At 40.5% G+C, this 16,860-nt stretch overlaps 1 protein-coding gene across 4 annotated transcripts in view; it reads left to right on the top strand.

The window, feature by feature from the left end:
• The window catches only part of chl1a (cell adhesion molecule L1-like a), a 49,620-nt gene that overhangs the window by 26,010 nt on the left and 6,750 nt on the right, over positions 1-16,860 (top strand). For 3 of the 4 annotated variants that reach the window (XM_078288341.1, XM_078288340.1, XM_078288342.1), the window contains 12 exons: positions 1,021-1,187; positions 1,644-1,809; positions 2,386-2,510; positions 2,767-2,868; positions 5,246-5,443; positions 5,834-5,904; positions 6,023-6,245; positions 7,451-7,566; positions 8,172-8,376; positions 9,113-9,235; positions 12,038-12,220; positions 15,177-15,215. In XM_078288341.1, coding sequence (XP_078144467.1) covers positions 1,021-1,187; positions 1,644-1,809; positions 2,386-2,510; positions 2,767-2,868; positions 5,246-5,443; positions 5,834-5,904; positions 6,023-6,245; positions 7,451-7,566; positions 8,172-8,376; positions 9,113-9,235; positions 12,038-12,220; positions 15,177-15,215 — 1,718 coding nt within the window. The remainder of the gene's footprint in view (positions 1-1,020; positions 1,188-1,643; positions 1,810-2,385; positions 2,511-2,766; positions 2,869-5,245; positions 5,444-5,833; positions 5,905-6,022; positions 6,246-7,450; positions 7,567-8,171; positions 8,377-9,112; positions 9,236-12,037; positions 12,221-15,176; positions 15,216-16,860) is intronic. The other variant, XM_071907420.2, reaches the window with a different exon arrangement.

Genomic DNA, 16,860 nt, shown 5'->3' with positions numbered 1-16,860 from the left:
ATTTTTGACGGACATTGCAAGGACAACAGGACTTCACATCCTCACGGTGCCTGACATGTTTTTCTTCACCATTCCTCCTGCTATAGCTATAGTTTCTCACATCTGTCAGTTCTATGCAGTTTGTGGTTCACCATCCTGTTGTCTGCCATACTATAAAATACATGTCCACAGAATGGATTACTCAGCTAGTCATGCCATTAATCCCAAACGGCTTCAGCATGTCTAGTCTAATGTTGACACTTATGTCTATTTGAAGAGATAATCCTCTTCCTTTGCGTGAAATTGGGCTTATTAAATCACCTCAACTACCACTGCAACTCTGCTTCAGTTCTGCACAAAAGGGAAATTGGATCTCAGACAATTCCTGACAAAACAAACTCTTAACTTTACCAAGACCCTCAGCAAATTAAGATAGTAGCTCTGATTCAATTATGTTCCACTTAAACATAATCATATTACTTTAATGTTTCTGATTGACCCAAACCCTAACCCTAATAAGACCCATACTAAACCAGCGCAGCTCTATTTCACTATATTCCTTTAAAACAGGGTTGGCAAAAATTCACTTTCACTTCAATCAATTCAAATTCAAAGGAAAACCAAAATGGCAATTTATTTATTAATGATACCATTCATACATTGTGAATAATGTTCTCAAGGATTGGATAGAAGAACATTTTTATTATAGCAGGATATTCAGTGTTTGAAATATTGAAGAAAATCCAACCCTGACTCAAAGAGTTGACCCAATCATGGGTCAAATAGTTTTTTGTTTTTTTTTACACAAACTCAACCTGAAATTCTACCCAAACGCAATCTCAACTGCGTACTTTAATATCTGGAAAAATAAAAACTTTCCAACCGATGGGTAAACTACAATTTGTGAACCGGGATTTGCGGGTTTTGGGTGGACCTGCTCATCCGTACTTCACTTCTATGTGTCTCTAATCTCCAAGCACCTCTGCAGCCTGATAAGTTGTGTACATGCTCTAAAAGAGGTGTGAAAACTTGTTCTCCTAGGACCAAGGATGACACTCCAGAACCCATCGAGGGGGAACGATTCTCTATTCACCAGAACGGATCGTTGCAAATCATCAGTGCAGAAAAAGAGGACAGTGGGGAGTATGTGTGTTCTGCCAGCAATACGGAGGGAAAGTCAGCTGTCACTGCTGCGCTGGATGTGAAAGGTACTGTATCTCAGCGCATTCCTTCAGCAGGATTAGCACTAGTGATTACACATTAGTATCATTAATCAAGATTAGGTTCAGTAAGAGTGGTTATGCTTTTATGACCAAGGCTTGGTTTTTTTGCAGGTCATTTGTTGAAACAAACTGCATGGCCTGGCTTGAATATAAAACTGACCTGCCAGTTTAAGAATTGGAATAGCCAATAACTAGTTTAGCAGTAGGCGTAAACTTAAAATCCAACCTTTTAATTTATAAAATGGTGCAAGATAAATAAAAATTTGATGGAACATATTTAGAAACATTCAGAAAAATGTCATAAATTGAAATTACCCTGGAAAATTATTGAGCAATATCAAGAAACTTCCCTTTATATTACTAATATAAAAAAATATCATTCTCTCATCTGGTTTTTATCCTTTTTTCCCCATGCCTCTCCCCTGGTTTGTTTATTTTCAGACGCCACTAAAATAATAGATCTACCTCAGGACTCGCGGATCACCAGTGGGTCCACAGCCCAGTTGATGTGCCGGGCAGACTATGATGAAACCCTGGGGAAAACCTTTGAGGTGGTGTGGAGGAAAGACATGGAGGAGATCCCACTTTCCTCCATGAAAGATTCCAGGTAGGTTGCTGTGGTTTGATTGATTGTTTTTTCTTTCATTGGTATGCTAATGCTATGGAAAAAGTAATAAAAGAGTTCCTTCTCCTGGTCTGTGCCAAGTGACTCAGGGGGCCAAAGACAAGGGGTTTGACCCCCTTGTCTTTTTTTCAACTGATTGATTAATTGATTCGAGCAGCCAGTCTACGGACGTGAAGGAGAGGTTTGAATTACAGACAGAACGTGTACACTTGATGAATAAATTTCACCCTGGGCTTTTTGGCTTTCTAAACAATGTCTGATGTCTGATAAAATAGAAAATTAAATATTAAAAAAAATATTTACCACCAAAGAATACAATTAATACTCAGAAATGATTTCCCTCCCAAGATCAGCCTGAGAAAACAAACTTTCCATTGTGGCTTTATTTACAGTGATGTCATGTTTGAAACAGGCTGTTTGGTTGCATGATTGATTGATGCACAGCTAGATACCTGCATGATAAACAGACAGACTGACTGACTGACTGACTGATTAACTGATTGATACCTAGTACAGTTATAACTCAATGACTGTGCTTCCATGTGCTTCCATGTTCAGATACTCTATGGTTGGAGGCAAGCTGCAGATCATGAATGTGAACCTGAGTGATCAGGGAGTGTACACGTGTATTGCTAGAACCAGCCTAGATGAAGACAGTGCCTCTGCAGTACTCACGGTGCTGGGTAAGATAATTCAGTACATAATATTAAATTCTTTGTGTATTGATGAAAACATACTGTACATGGAATGGAGTAGAATATAGACGATGATATAGATAATTCAAAAGAGGTTGCTTTATCGTGGTTTAAATATCATGTGAATCATGTAAATTAGGTTTTGTTTTTGTTCATTACCATATATAATTCCCCAGATGTTTTGGGAATTGATTGACAGCAGCTAATGAGATTGTAATGTTGCTGTATGTGCTGTGTGTGGCAGACGTTCCTGATGCTCCAGAGAATTTGGAGATGTCTGAACACAAGACTCGGAGCGTTCGTCTGTCCTGGATACCTGGGAGTGACCACAACAGCACCGTAACAGGTGAGAGGTAGAAGTATCAGCTGCATCTTTCCAAAAGCAAGTACAGAGATGAATTCTGTACAAAAAAATGGTTCTGAAGAGTTTTTTTGTGGGGAAAATGGTGCTTAAATAGTACAACACAGAAACCACCTTTTCACTAACAGCTATTAACGGTAAAGTGATTGTCAGTTATCATCGTTTCTAATCTGTTTCGTATCTGTTCAAATTATTGCTATTAATAAATGCCACCATATTACACCCTTTTACCATTTCTCAGAGAACTGGTATACAGCACCCTATGTTGCATAGTAAAATCCTTGTGGCTATAGCATTGAAATTATCGCAAGATAGAGAAAATACTTCCAGAACTGGAGTGGTTATTCCTGACAAGCCAAAAGAACGCCTGTTTTTTGGGATGCCTCTAAAAGTAAGCCATCTGTAAAAATGCTTTCTGAAATACTGTTTTTCCACGGGCCACAGGGGGAATGGAGCCCACTTGGAGAAGCAGTTTTTTTATGGTCTATGTCCCTAGTGTTGGAAGAGGATAACAATGCTGCAGTAGTTGTAATTGTATCACATAACAAATTTTGTTGGATTAGAAAACATCTCAAACTCTCATTAAAATTTGTCATGTCGCTTTTTTTGTGAAAGGCAGAGGTAACAGATAGCGGTTTCGCATTTGAGCGCTCACCAAGGAGGTTTTATAGCAGTAGCAGTGCTAACTAAGCCTCTTCTTCAACAAGAAATGGCTGCAGAGTTGCTAATGAAGTGTTGAGGATGACTCCAGCTGGGAAGAGTGTCTTAAACTTTTGTTTTTACGTTTCAAAAAGGGACTTACTCATTTCCAGCCTCTTTCCGGCCTCTTTTAGTCTTTTAATGTCCATCAGCTGTAATATGTTATCTATGAGGAGAGATTAGATTAGAAATGTAATTTTGCCATAAAAATGTAAGTAATAGCCTATAACATGTAATGTAAAATCTTATATAAGTAATAGCCTATAACATGTAATGTAAAATCTTAAGCTCTTAAGCTCTGCCAAGTGAAAGGTTTTATATTCTAAAACTGGTAGGCTATAGATAACCTACTAATGCCATTCAAGGAGCATTAAGTAATCTATGACTTTTATTAACCTCTTATCTGTGACCAAGGAATTGCAACATCGACAGGCCTCTGGCGCAGCTTACGGTGGCCTGTAATTGACACAAATAAGGGGAGTTTCTGTTCCAAAACAGACTTTGGGCCAGAAAATGAGTTTTGAAAGCCATAATTCTCACTTGAGTCACTGGGATTGATCAACAACCCTATCAAACCCCCGCACCAAGCGGAACGCAATATCCTAAATAAGATTGCCTCTTCCTCTCGTTTACTTCTCAAGTGAAGTTTGTTTATTTTTATAGCCCTTTATCACAAGCATGTCTCAAAGGACTTTACAGAGAATGAGCCTAACTACATCTAACTGATCACAATCAACCATAGAACACAAGAAGAAGAGCAAGACGCACAAAAACACAAACATCTTTTCTTCATTTACTTCTCCTAGTTTTATAATCAGTGTGAGATTTTGCCCATTTTCTCACACTTCTGAAATTCTGTTCCTGAGAAACAACCCTTGAATTGTCTCACTCTTGTATATCATACTTCTCACTTAGCTCTTTCATTTATTTATTTTTTTTAACACATCTTAACATGCACTCATTCCATTCTACGTCTCTAATAGATCATTAAGGAGAAACATCTCACAAATATATCAGCAATCTGTGTGTGTAGCCATCTACAAATAAGATATCACGCTTTTCTTATTTATCCCTACAATTAATGCATATATATATATATATATATATATATATATATATATATATTCTCATGTGCATCTCTTTATTGCTCCTAAGGGAGGGGCAGGGGGTTTAGGAGAGATAATTCAGATGTCAATGATCCTAAATTAATACAATATTGAGATATGCTATATTCTCCAGAGGTAAGATCTTTCCTATGGGCAGATGGTCATTTTGTGTTATGGTGCAGTTAATTACACTAATTGCACCTTTGAGTTTCTCTGTGGGATCAGTCCATACTTATTTACTTTAACTGCCTGTTTTAATTTAGATATTGCCGCTGTCGGGTGAAAACCTCATAACTCCAATTATGGTGATTTTCATGTTTTAACTTCAATTGAACAATTCCATTCTCCTCTATGGGTTTATGAAACCCCACTGAATAAACTGACAAATGCATGGCCGTAAAGCTAAAAACCAGGCTGTTTTTATTAGTTCTTGGAAAGTTGACATTTTGGAGATACAGGGCTTTCACCCGACAACAGTGATATTTTGAACAGCACAGTTGTAGGGTGACAGAGTAATGACTGTATCTATATGGCTTCCATATTCTCCATGAGCGCAGAATTCATTGTGGAGTACGAGGAGAACCAATGGGAGCAAGGCAGGTGGAAGAAGCTCCTTAAAGTCTCCGGTAACCAGGCAACAGCCGAGCTGGCACTACAGGGACACCTCAACTACCAATTCAGAGTGTATGCTGTCAATGCCGTTGGACCTGGGCCCCCCAGCGAGCCTACGGAGAGATACCGAACCTTCCCCACAGGTCCCACTCACTCCCTTTAATTAACATTTTCTGCTGTGGTAATCTGTCTATTGTGAAAGCGTGCTAAGTTTTAACTTTTCTTTTGAAATGCGCTGTATGGAGAGGCCAGCGTTTGCCCAGGGACTTTGTAGCAGCAGGGGGTGTGGATATTTTTGGGCCTCGGGAGAGCTTTAAATCTCACTGTATTAGTTCCAGCACATGTTGCTGTTAAACACTGGCTCTTATTTGAATATGTGCATCATGAAATAGGGACACTAAACTGGCAAATATTTTGCTTTGGCTGAGCAATAAGGACAGATTTTAGCAGCAAAGGAAACACCTCCATGTTATATAAGCATTTTTTTTAACTGGTAAGAAAATCATCATACAATTATATAAATCTTTCCAAAGCTCCTGATAGAAGCCCAGAAAACATCAAAATCCAGGGCCATCTGCCTCATCAAATGGACATTAGCTGGGAGGTAAGAGAAAGACTTGTTTTCATGAGTAGCATCTCTATCTTGAAGATCAAACACTAGAAATGCATGCAGTATGGAGACATTTTTTTAGATTTATAAGTCATTACACCTCCTATTGTAGCCACTGCTGCCTATTGAACACAACGGCCCGGGCTTGGAGTACAAGGTGAGCTACAGGAGGATTGGGGTGGACGATTTCTGGAAGGAGCACCTGGTCAAAAGACATTTGTTTGTGGTGAAGAACACGCCCACTTTTGTCCCGTACGAGATCAAGATTCAGAGCAGGAACAGCCACGGTTGGGGACCAGAACCTAAAATTGTCACAGGTTACTCCGGGGAAGACGGTGAGTTACAGACCTAATACTATTTCCTGTATGTGTTTCATTTCAGAATTTTATTTAATGAGAATGTCAGTGTTTGATATGTTTATATTCAGCTCACTTCCGTTCTGCAATTTCTTTGAACATGCCCTGAAGCTGAACTAACACATGTAGCCTTTGTTTTGCTTGTGACTTACTGTGAATTTCTTGTGTTATTGTATCCTACCCTGTCTTCAGTTGTCTTTTGGCATTGTCTGCGGGAAAATGTGTCAGGTTAAGTTCTTTCCTTTTTTTCTTTCTGCCCACGGCCTTAACCCCGTGCAGGTGTGCAGTAGTGACTTTTTCCTCTTTTCTGGAAAAAAAAACAAAAAAACAAAAAAAAAAAACACTTTCGCTAAATCCAGCAGGTGGCAGATAACCTTTGTAGAGCAGAGGGATGTCAAATTTCTACTTCTGTCTCAGAAGCTGTGTGAGATTTGACAGATCATTACACACTTTACTCTGTAGGCCTACTGTGGTACAATGGCTCCTTTTCTCTCTAGTGTCTGCTGTGCTTCTGTTACACCCTTTCCCACTACCAGTATAGAAAGAAATCAGAAAATATTAGGAAGGATTTTTGACTCTCAGGATTTTTATTTCATGTTTGTTATGTTTTTCCCTACTGAAAAAAAAAATCAGCCTTCACCAACTATGCTGGTTATGCTTCTGGCCAGGTTATGATGGCCATGCTCTGACCATAAATGCTGGTTAGCTTTGTCTATATTTTGGGAACTTTCGGTCTACCAGCATTAGTGTTCTCATTTACAGGGATGCAAACTCATGGATAGTGAAAAAGGTGACAGATACCAGGGCAGACACAAAACCACTCAGAAATCCTTCACTTAAGTGTCCTATTTTGGGATGAAAAAGGTGACTGTCACCTAAAGGTGACTAGTTTGCATCCCTGCATTTACCACCAGAACCAGCATCAGAGCATCGCTGCCCAGCTAAGACCAGCAAAACCAGCTCAGACCATCAACCAGCTTTATCTGGTCTAGGCTGGTTTTTTTTTTCAACACGGTTGTCATCATTTGGTCAGCGTTTTATAGTGTGTGCATATATTCACATTCAGTTATTTGTCTTCATGTGCCTTATGTGAGTGTATAGCCTATGTATGTGACTTTGGGTGTATGAAGGCACTGTGTGTTGTCTGCATATTAGTAACCCCCCCCCCTCCCTGTGCTCTCCAGTCCCCACTGCAGCACCACGGGATGTAGCGGTGGAGGTGATCAACGCCACCGTCTTGAGAGTCAGCTGGACCCGGGTTCCCCCCGCCACAGTGCGAGGTCATCTAGGGGGCTACAATGTGAGTCCACAAGGCCCGGAGGCTACGCTGACATCTCTCAGCGGCAGAGCAGGCAGAAATAATCACATTGGTTGAGTTTAACCTCACAAACACAACAGAGCCAAAGAACCACAGTTGTTTTGGAGCGCGTTAGCTAACTGGCATCCTTGAATGACAAAGAGGGCACTAAAAATAAAAATATAAATACAAACTATAAATGGCAATGAATTATTTTTATCATTCATTTATAACCTTGGCATTCATAATCTTGGAAGGTCAGCAGGCCTAGATAGCTCTAGGCTAGTTTGGCTAGTTTGAACTTGGAAGGTCAGCTAAGCTAACAAGCTAACGAATAATAACTCAGTATGGCTAGAATGCATTTTTTCACTTGGTAGCAACAGAGCTAGGCTTCAAACTATTAGCTCCTCTCTTACCCCTTGTCTTTTTCATTCACTGGGTTTCCGTCTAACATTACATAACCAGATATCTCTTTTCAAAAATACCTGCTTCATTACAGGTGAGCAGGCATTAATTACTCCTCCCCAACACACTCCATCTCTCTCTCTCTCTCTCTCTTGTCTATTCACACTTGTCTTTCTCACGATTTCCGCTCCTTCCTCTCTCAGGTGCACTGGTTGCGTAAACGGAGTCTGCTGAATCCCGACAAGGTTCCAGAGGAGCGCCATTTCCTGTCCTTCCCTGGGAACAGGAGTCATGCCATGGTGCCGGCCCTCAAGCCCTTCTCCGAGTACAGACTCACCGTCAACGTCTTCAACAAGAAGGGCAACGGGCCCAACAGTGACCCGGTCACCTTACTCACACCGGAGGGAGGTGAGGTGTTGGGGATAACACAGGCATACAGTATACAACATATGACTGCTTCTCATGCCCACATGGAAACTTGTACAGTACACACAAATATAAAGCACACCCTGAAAAGCTTGCAGATAAAAAACAACAACATGCCATATGATGCAGGCAAGAAGAAACACATTATTTTTTATTTTCTGTTGGAGTGATTGATGATAATTAATCCCTAATAAGGAAATTCATCCATTAAATCAGCATCCAGCACAGCACAGCTCAGAAGAAAATATTTACATGAAATACAAAGTACAATGTTTGGCCTCAAGAACAGGAGAAAAAGATGAAGTCATGAAAGGTAGCCTAAGTCAGACATGTGTCTCATAAAAATACCTAATAGCAGTAGGCGCAGACAATGTTGTGCATTTTTCAGTGTTGCAGCTTGGTGAAAGGAAAAAAAAATGCTTAAAGCAACCAAATCCTTATATGGTAACATCATTATTCATCCTCTCTCTCTCATGACAGAGAGGATGCAACTTCTCCCACTAGGAAATACTCACTTTCCCTTACAACAACACAAACAACTGGCTGGCTAACTGACCTTGTCTTGAATTTTTTGTTAATTATTAAAGCATCTCAAAATGATTTCTTATCAGTAAAAAAGTGTGGCAGTCAAATGTTATGTTAAATAGCCTTTAAATGAACAACAAACTGTACGGCAAAAATAGCTACAGATGCTTTAACATTGTTGTTATTTTCACAGTTCCTCAACAAGTGCCCATTCTGACCGCATCCAACGCCCAGAGAGACTCCGTCTCGCTTGTATGGGGCCCTCCCATTGAGGCGAACGGCATCCTCACTGGTTATCTGCTGCAATACCAAACCGGTACGTACACACACAATGATGTTAATCATTATTATGAATCATTAATCATCATTATCATTAATTAATCATTGACTTACACAGCTTAAGCCTTTGGCCCTGCAGTAGTTCATTCATTCATGTATTTCTCATTGCTGTAGCATAATGGTCTGCCTAATTGACTGAGTGTAAGCAGAAGTAAAGTTGTAGTGTCATTGTTAGTGTACACTACCGGTCAAACGTTTGGACACACCTCAGTTTTCTTTATTTTTACTATTTTCCACATTTTAGAATAATAGTAAAGACATCAAAACGATGAAATAACACAAATGGAATTATGCAGTGACCAAAAAAGTGTTAAACAAATCCAAACTATCTTATATTTTAGATTCTTTAAAATAGGCGCCCTTTGCCTTGATGGAAAGGCAAAGGCTTTGGAAAGAAATTCATACATAGGCATCAACTTCACTATTTATATTTGTCTAAGAAACAAATTTCAAGCATAAGCCTTTAGATCAAAATGGCTTTAAGATAATCAAAAACATAATACATTCAATCAGGTGTGTCCAAACTTTTGACTGGTAGTGTAAGTGTAGGGCAGGTGAGTATAGATCAGAGCTAAATCAACAAAACGTGTGATGCAAGATGGCCACTTGATAAACCCAACAACATACTGCACACTCTCTCTCACCTAAACCCCTCTCCTCTACCATCCAAATCAGGTTTCTGCATAGGCCCTAACCCTAAATAACACAAGGGATAAATACATCAGATGCTGTGTATTCATAGTATTCTGTTCCATCACCACATGGCTATCTTGCTAGCAAAATAACAAGTGATTGTAATAAATTAACAGGTAATTATAATCAAAATGACAGCCACAGCCAGTGAGCTGTGTATATGGTAAAGCACCATATTAGTAGGAAATGTCATGGGAATGCTATAAATTGTATAAGCCTTGTGTACCTACAGTAATATAGAACTACACACAGCTACACATATATGGCACCATACAGTGTCAGTGTTATCATAATTGTATTTAAAAAAATCTTTTACACCAACACATTGCCTGATCACTGCACAGTATGCTAATAAGCTCATGATTAGAGATGAAAGACTTTTCTTTGAGGCTGTGCATTTTGTCTCAATAGATATTGTATCTAAACAGACACTAGGTGGCACTGTTCAATTCTGAAAGCTCCTCTTCAGTCCGCCACAGCTGAACTAGTGTACCCGTGGGTCTCAATGCTGGTCCTTGGGGCCCAGAGTGCTGCTGGTTTTCTATCCTATCAGCTAGTCAGATGCATTCATCTGGTGTCCTAAGTGTAAATCAGTCCCTGATTATTTGGCTGGAATGAAAACCAGCAGGACTTTGGATTGAGAACCACTGTGGTTTTGATCCTTCAACTGTTGTGTGTCTTAGCATCTCTTGTATCCTATCTTCTTGGACTGCAGGCTCTCTTCCAAAAAGAGAATCATTTGAGGCATTATGTTTGTATCTCTTTCACAATTTCTTTACCGTTCATCACTCACAAGTTTCTCTTCTTACAAAACCGCTCTTACGCAGAAAACAGTTAGGGTGAACGAGTGAGAGAGGGGGCTTTGATTACGTTCACTCTGTCTTCATAGCCTCTGCTCTTGTTGGCTGACATTTCTGCAGTCTTTTGTGTGAAATGTGAAGGGAGAGACGGTCCCTGCCGCCTCCACCAGCACCCACAGAGTCTGGCCAGCTCCTCAATACAGTCTTTCCCTCTCTGCTTTTTCCCATATCAGATGTCAGACTTTTCACAGATATTTCCATACAACCCAGTCCGTGGGAGTTGGAGCTTTTACAATAGAGTTGCTTCACCGTAAAATACAAGCATATTTACAGGTAGATAAAGCCTGATGTGACCTTTAACAGAATTCTGTAGATAAAATTCTGCTTGCAGTTAATTCTATAAATAAAATATTACATATTCTATGCCGTACTGTATATGCAGCGTACACATCCAACATCCAAGTGAGGTAACTGCTATATATTCGTCATTAACAGTTCACATAAAACATTCAGTGTTGTATGCTACAAACAAACGGCACTTTAACGTAAACAGTTCTCTGAAGTGACACAACAGGCTTGGCACATATTCAGCTGTCACCTGCTACTAAACATGGGCACAGCAGTGCGATCAACAGGAGGAGATTCAGTAGAAACGTGTTGCTTTGAACAGACTGCACATGCTATGATCTATAATGCATGTTTGGTGTTACATTATGCTGTTTGTGATTGCTACTCTTCTGTTTTCCTTCTACCTCTTCCTCTTCTCTTCCTTTTTTCTTCTTTGTCTCCTCGGTTTTCCTACTTTTCCCTTTCCTCTTCCACTTCTTCTCTTCCTTTTTTCCCTCTTTGTCTTCTTTCTGCTTTTCCTCGTTTTTTTCCTCTCTTCATGCTAATAAACTTCTTCTTTTCCCTTTCCTCCTCCCCCTGCTTTTCATCTTCTTCCTCCCTCACCCCTTGACACTTGTTTACAATCTCCTCCTTCTCTCTTGGTCTCTCTACCTCCTCCTTTAATCTCCTCTAGCCTTCCTTCATAACTCCTCCTCAGCTCACCTGTCATGACATGTGTCTGCTATATTCACTTTCTGCATGAGCTGGCATGACATCTCCTCATCTTCCCCCTCACTCCACCATTGACCCTCATTATATTTGTGTGCCATTAGCATGCTACATGAGCTACATGAACCAAAACAACAGTATCCACTCATGATCTGTGCAGCATCTATCAGTTGTAGGCTCACTCACGCCACATGAACTGACATGACACTTCTCTCCGCCCTCCTCCATAGTTAATGAGACCACACAGGAGGTGGGCGATTCCCAGGAGGTGAACATCACCGGGGCCGACACCACCCAGTGGCAGCTCCGGGGCTTAGAGGACGGAAGCCTCTACCGCTTCCACCTCAGCGCCTGCACCCGGGTGGGCTGCGGGCCTCCGCTGGCCCAGGAGAGCAGCACCCTTGTCCCAGAAGGTGAGTGGTTGAAATCAGGGCACCTGGGGTCCAGGGTTGGGAGTAAATTCATGAAGCAACTCATTAATTCCAATTCAACTGAGGAATTGGAATTGGAATTTGAAAAAACTTCCAGGAAACAGAATTGGAATTTAATTGGAATTTTAGGATGTTGAATTTAGTTCAATGAAATTCTGTGAAATTCAATTTTTTTCGTGATTTTTATTACCACATATCTGACATTACACATAGTGTTATACTGTATATTATCAATACTGAATATCATAAAATGTTAAAGGTAACTTTCAGGCGGTATTTGCGTAACATGCAGTCATAATACATACATTATGACTAAATGTATTTTGTTTAACTGTCTTTTATTTGATTCATAATGTTTAATTTATAATGTTTGAAAACAAGAAAAAGTATGTCGCACACTCTAGCTCCATAGAAAATATTCTTTATTAGATGACGTTTCGGCCCTGCGGCATTCTTCAAGATAAAGAGTAAACTCTTAGCATGTCAAGACAAGCTCTCTTAGAAGTGGAATTTCATGGAATTTAATGGAATTCAATTCTGTTTCCTGTCATTCCAATTCAATTCCAATTCTGTGTCCTTAGAGCTGGGTGCAATTCCAGTTCCAATTCCAGGAACTGAATTGGACTTTACCATGCATTCTCAGTTCAATTCATGAATGGCCTCAAACCAGCTGGCTCCCTGGCAGAAGGCAGGGGTGGAGTTGTTGGTGAGATACAGGTCATGTTGATTTGGGTTTGGAAGCCTCTGCAGGATTGATGAAGCATAGTTTCACTGCAGACATGGTCAATGCATAGTAATAACTCAGACAAAGTGGAAATCCTTAAGCTAATGATTTATGGTACACAATATACGTTGGAAATGAGTGGTAGAGTTTCATGGTTGTTGAAAATGTCTAGAAAGCTGCAAGAAATCATATCTTCCTGCATTATTTGGCATGCAACAAATAAAAAACGCATAAAAATAGCTGCATGCAAACATTTTCCCTGATTGTTTTGATAAAATCTATTCATTCCCCCTCTGCTCTACATCTTGTAGGTGGTTGTCCAGCCTGAGAGCCATTAGATGTATTGTTAGTGAACATGGTTGCGTAGAAAGCTCGGTGTGGAGATAAAATGGTCCCATTATGAAGCTCTACCCTCAGGGCATGTTAGTCACAATGCAGCCCAGTGGATTTATGACGCCAGTAGCACAGAGCAGGAGCGCCGCAAATTTGGAGACATTAATGGGGAGTGATGGAGTGACAGTGGAAAAAAAATGAATGCATGCAAGTTAGTGGGCTCAGGTCAGCGGAGAGATGGAGATGGAGATGTAAAGAGGTGTACCTTTGAGACGTTAATTGAACATTACTTCTGAGTTTTGTATCTCAGGCTCTTAAGTCGTTTGCTTTAGCTTTCACCTTTGTGACTGAATGCGCTTTTAATGCTTAATGAGCTTTTAATGCTTAATGCTAAAGCTACATTAAATAGTTTTCTGACTGAAAAAGTTGGTCTCGACAAATTATACTGATTGAAAGGCCAGAACAAATAACTTCCATAGACTTGTCGGCAGATGTTTGTGTGTGTGCGTGTGTGTGTGTGTGTGTGTGTGTTTGGAAAGCTAGTGATGCAAAGAGAGTGGCTGAGGAGAGAAACTGGAAGAACATCTGTGAGAAAGAGGAATAGGAAAAACTGAGAGAGAACAGCTAACAGCCATAGCAGAACAATGTGCCAGACACAGAAAAACCATCTATTTTTCTCCAGCAGGTCTCATGAGATAACAAAGCAGCAGAGATAAAGCGCGTTGCAAACTAGACAAAAAGCATAAAGGAACATATACCTCTAAAAAGTCACACAGAAAAATAACCAGCTCCTCCAGAGATTAAATTATTGAATCTCTGGTACAGCATGTGGAACACCCAAGTCGTTACCCCCAACTTATTTGCTAATGGCTTGAACTGAAAAGTTTAGCTAGCAACATAATATTCAAGGGCTGGTTGCACCCTCATTGCAATCAGTTGAAGATTCAGCAATCAGTAGAGAAGAGGCTGCGGCTGCGTAGTACAGTGGTGATTATTTTTAATACAAAGCTAGATAGGGCCACAAAAAGTTCACACAAGAAAAAGTGACAACCCGTGAGATGAAATGAGAATTGCCTGGCTAAATAAAGGTTAAATAAAAAAATAAAAAATAAAACCAACAATGCAAATTTCCCAAGACAATTTGTCATACCAACAATACAGGATCACACAATGACAGCATTATAGATCTGTCCACATCAAACATTGGAGACCAAAACCAACATCAACATAATGACAACAAAAAGTGAAACAGTCTAATCAGTAACCAGTAATGTAATAATGTTTTCTACTTTGTCTTCATGTGGTAAAGTGCTAAACAGTTGTTAAATAATTAATATGATGCATGGCGACTACTATTAGCTATGGCAATAGGACTCAGTTTTAGCTAATCAGCTAGCTATTGGGCTAAAGGAAAACACTCAGCACCAGACACACAGGGACACAACTCACACACAAAGCTACTTTTTTAAAGAAAGCAATTGCAGGCCGCATTGTGATGATGAAAGAATACAAGAGACTTACACAGTAGAATTTGCCATACACATTCTAATTATAGGTAAAACAAAGTCTTGCTTGTGACTTCTTTTGTTCCACAGTGCCTTCTGGCGGAGCCACACTCCCCCGCCAAAGCCAAAACGCCACTAGCGAATCGTTTGTTCATGCAGGCGTCCGCATGTGTTTTGTTGTGGTTGTGAGCATGCTGTGTGCACGTGTGTGTGACGGTGTGTCAGTGTGTATGTCAATATGCATACATGTGTGGGCAATAATGCAAGCCTGCAAAATGTGTGTGCATGTGTGTGTGTGGTCTATAAACCTTAAAGCTGGCTTTCCATATTTCTGTAATCTTCTGCTGTATTTCAATTCCTTTTTTTCCCTCTGAAGATTTGTCCCTGACTCCAGCTGTGGCCCCTGCTCAGAGCAGTATGTATCTCCATGTGCATCATCTACAGCTTGCTCATAGAAGTAGTGCTACAGATAGCCAATGCTATGGGTGTATTGATAGCAAGTAGCTAGTCGTAGTGGTGCTATGTTTTCATTTATAATAGGTCCTAAGTGCAGTGTTAGGGTGAATTCATTTTTAATTCTATGAATAGAGGAATGTCTTTTTTCCAAAATTCAAATTGTAATATTTCTGCCTGGGAAAAAACTCTGGATACACTGGATTTATTTAAAAGTGTCTATTGTTAGTTAATGAATTGCAGTTTGAATCTCCAAATTCACTGTGTAGACCCCAACCCTGCAACAGTAAGTTAACTATTAGATGCACTGTACTTGCACAGGTACTGTCGTTAATACAGTCTACCTTGTTATAGTTCTAACAATGTAACATTCAACACTAAAATAGTGCTTGCTTGTTGCAAATGTAGACTATTAGATTTGACAGTGTGGTGGCAGGAGCTTCTCTTTCATTCCAGGCTACAACTGCTCTCTCTCCTTTCCCAGCTCTTTCCCAGGCAATGCCACTCAGCCTCCTTTAGGTATAGCACACACTCACACATGCACAGCCAATGATACCCTTGTCATCTCATCTCGATGCATCTGAAACCACCAAGAACAATGAGATTCTAGACGTGGAGTCGTTCAATCTATTCTGATACCCGCACATGGTGAGGTGCATCAGGAAATGCCGGCTTTACTTAAGCGAGAGTGAAGACTAGATGTCACTCCCGCCCACCATCTCTATATCTACCCTCCTCTCTGTGAACCAAATCCAACTTCACTCAATTAAGTCAGGGGCCCGGCGATGCCTTTTGAACTGTCTTCTTGAGAGGTTTCTGCTAGCTGCACTGTTCTCAGGCTGCGGGGAATCCTATTTGCCTCTGCTAATCCTCTTTTCCTGCCATCTTTCTCTTTTTCTCTCTGTCTGTCTGTCTGTTTTTCCTGTCCTCCCTCCTCTCCTCCCCTTTCTTCTCTCTTTATCAGTTCCAGCCCTGTTGAACATAAGCTCTTATGTGAGTGACACCTTTGCCAAAATCAGCTGGACTGCCAGAGAGGAGCAACAGGACTCGCAGCTATATGTGGCTTATATGAATAACCGTAAGCTACTTCCCCCGCCCCCGCCTTGCTTAGCATTGATAGTCATTTTAACAGTGATATCATGCTTAAGTGCGATTGGGAAGGTTTTATGATAAGCCATCATGTACATGAGCTGACGTCTCCATGGCTATTTCCATCGTTTCCATTTGGTATTGCCTCCTTTAGGTTTCAGATTTCCACCCTATCTGCTTTATAGCATGAATGCTAACGCTTGCTGGTTGTGCACCTCTTATGCTCTGCTGTGTAGGTGATGGTAACTGGCGGATTTCAGAAGCTGTAAACACTTCTCAAAGTTTCCACGTGATTAACGGGCTCAAACCGGGGACGGTGTACACAGTGCGCCTCATGGCCAAGAGGCTGCTCGATAATGCTAGCATATTTGAAGACGTTATCCAGACCAGAGTCAAAGGTGAGAGGGGAGAAAGGTGTCGTGGTCGGTAGAGTTTAGTGATCTTTAAGCTTCAACCTGCCAAAACAAATAACAGCATAGCATTGACGAATCGACATTGACTGTGGTGAAATGTTTGCT

The sequence above is a fragment of the Centroberyx gerrardi genome, chromosome 14 (assembly GCF_048128805.1).
Source record: "Centroberyx gerrardi isolate f3 chromosome 14, fCenGer3.hap1.cur.20231027, whole genome shotgun sequence".
Classification (NCBI taxonomy): Eukaryota; Metazoa; Chordata; class Actinopteri; order Beryciformes; family Berycidae; genus Centroberyx; species Centroberyx gerrardi.
Note: the sequence above shows the minus strand (reverse complement) of the source record. Positions and strands in the feature narration are given on the sequence as shown.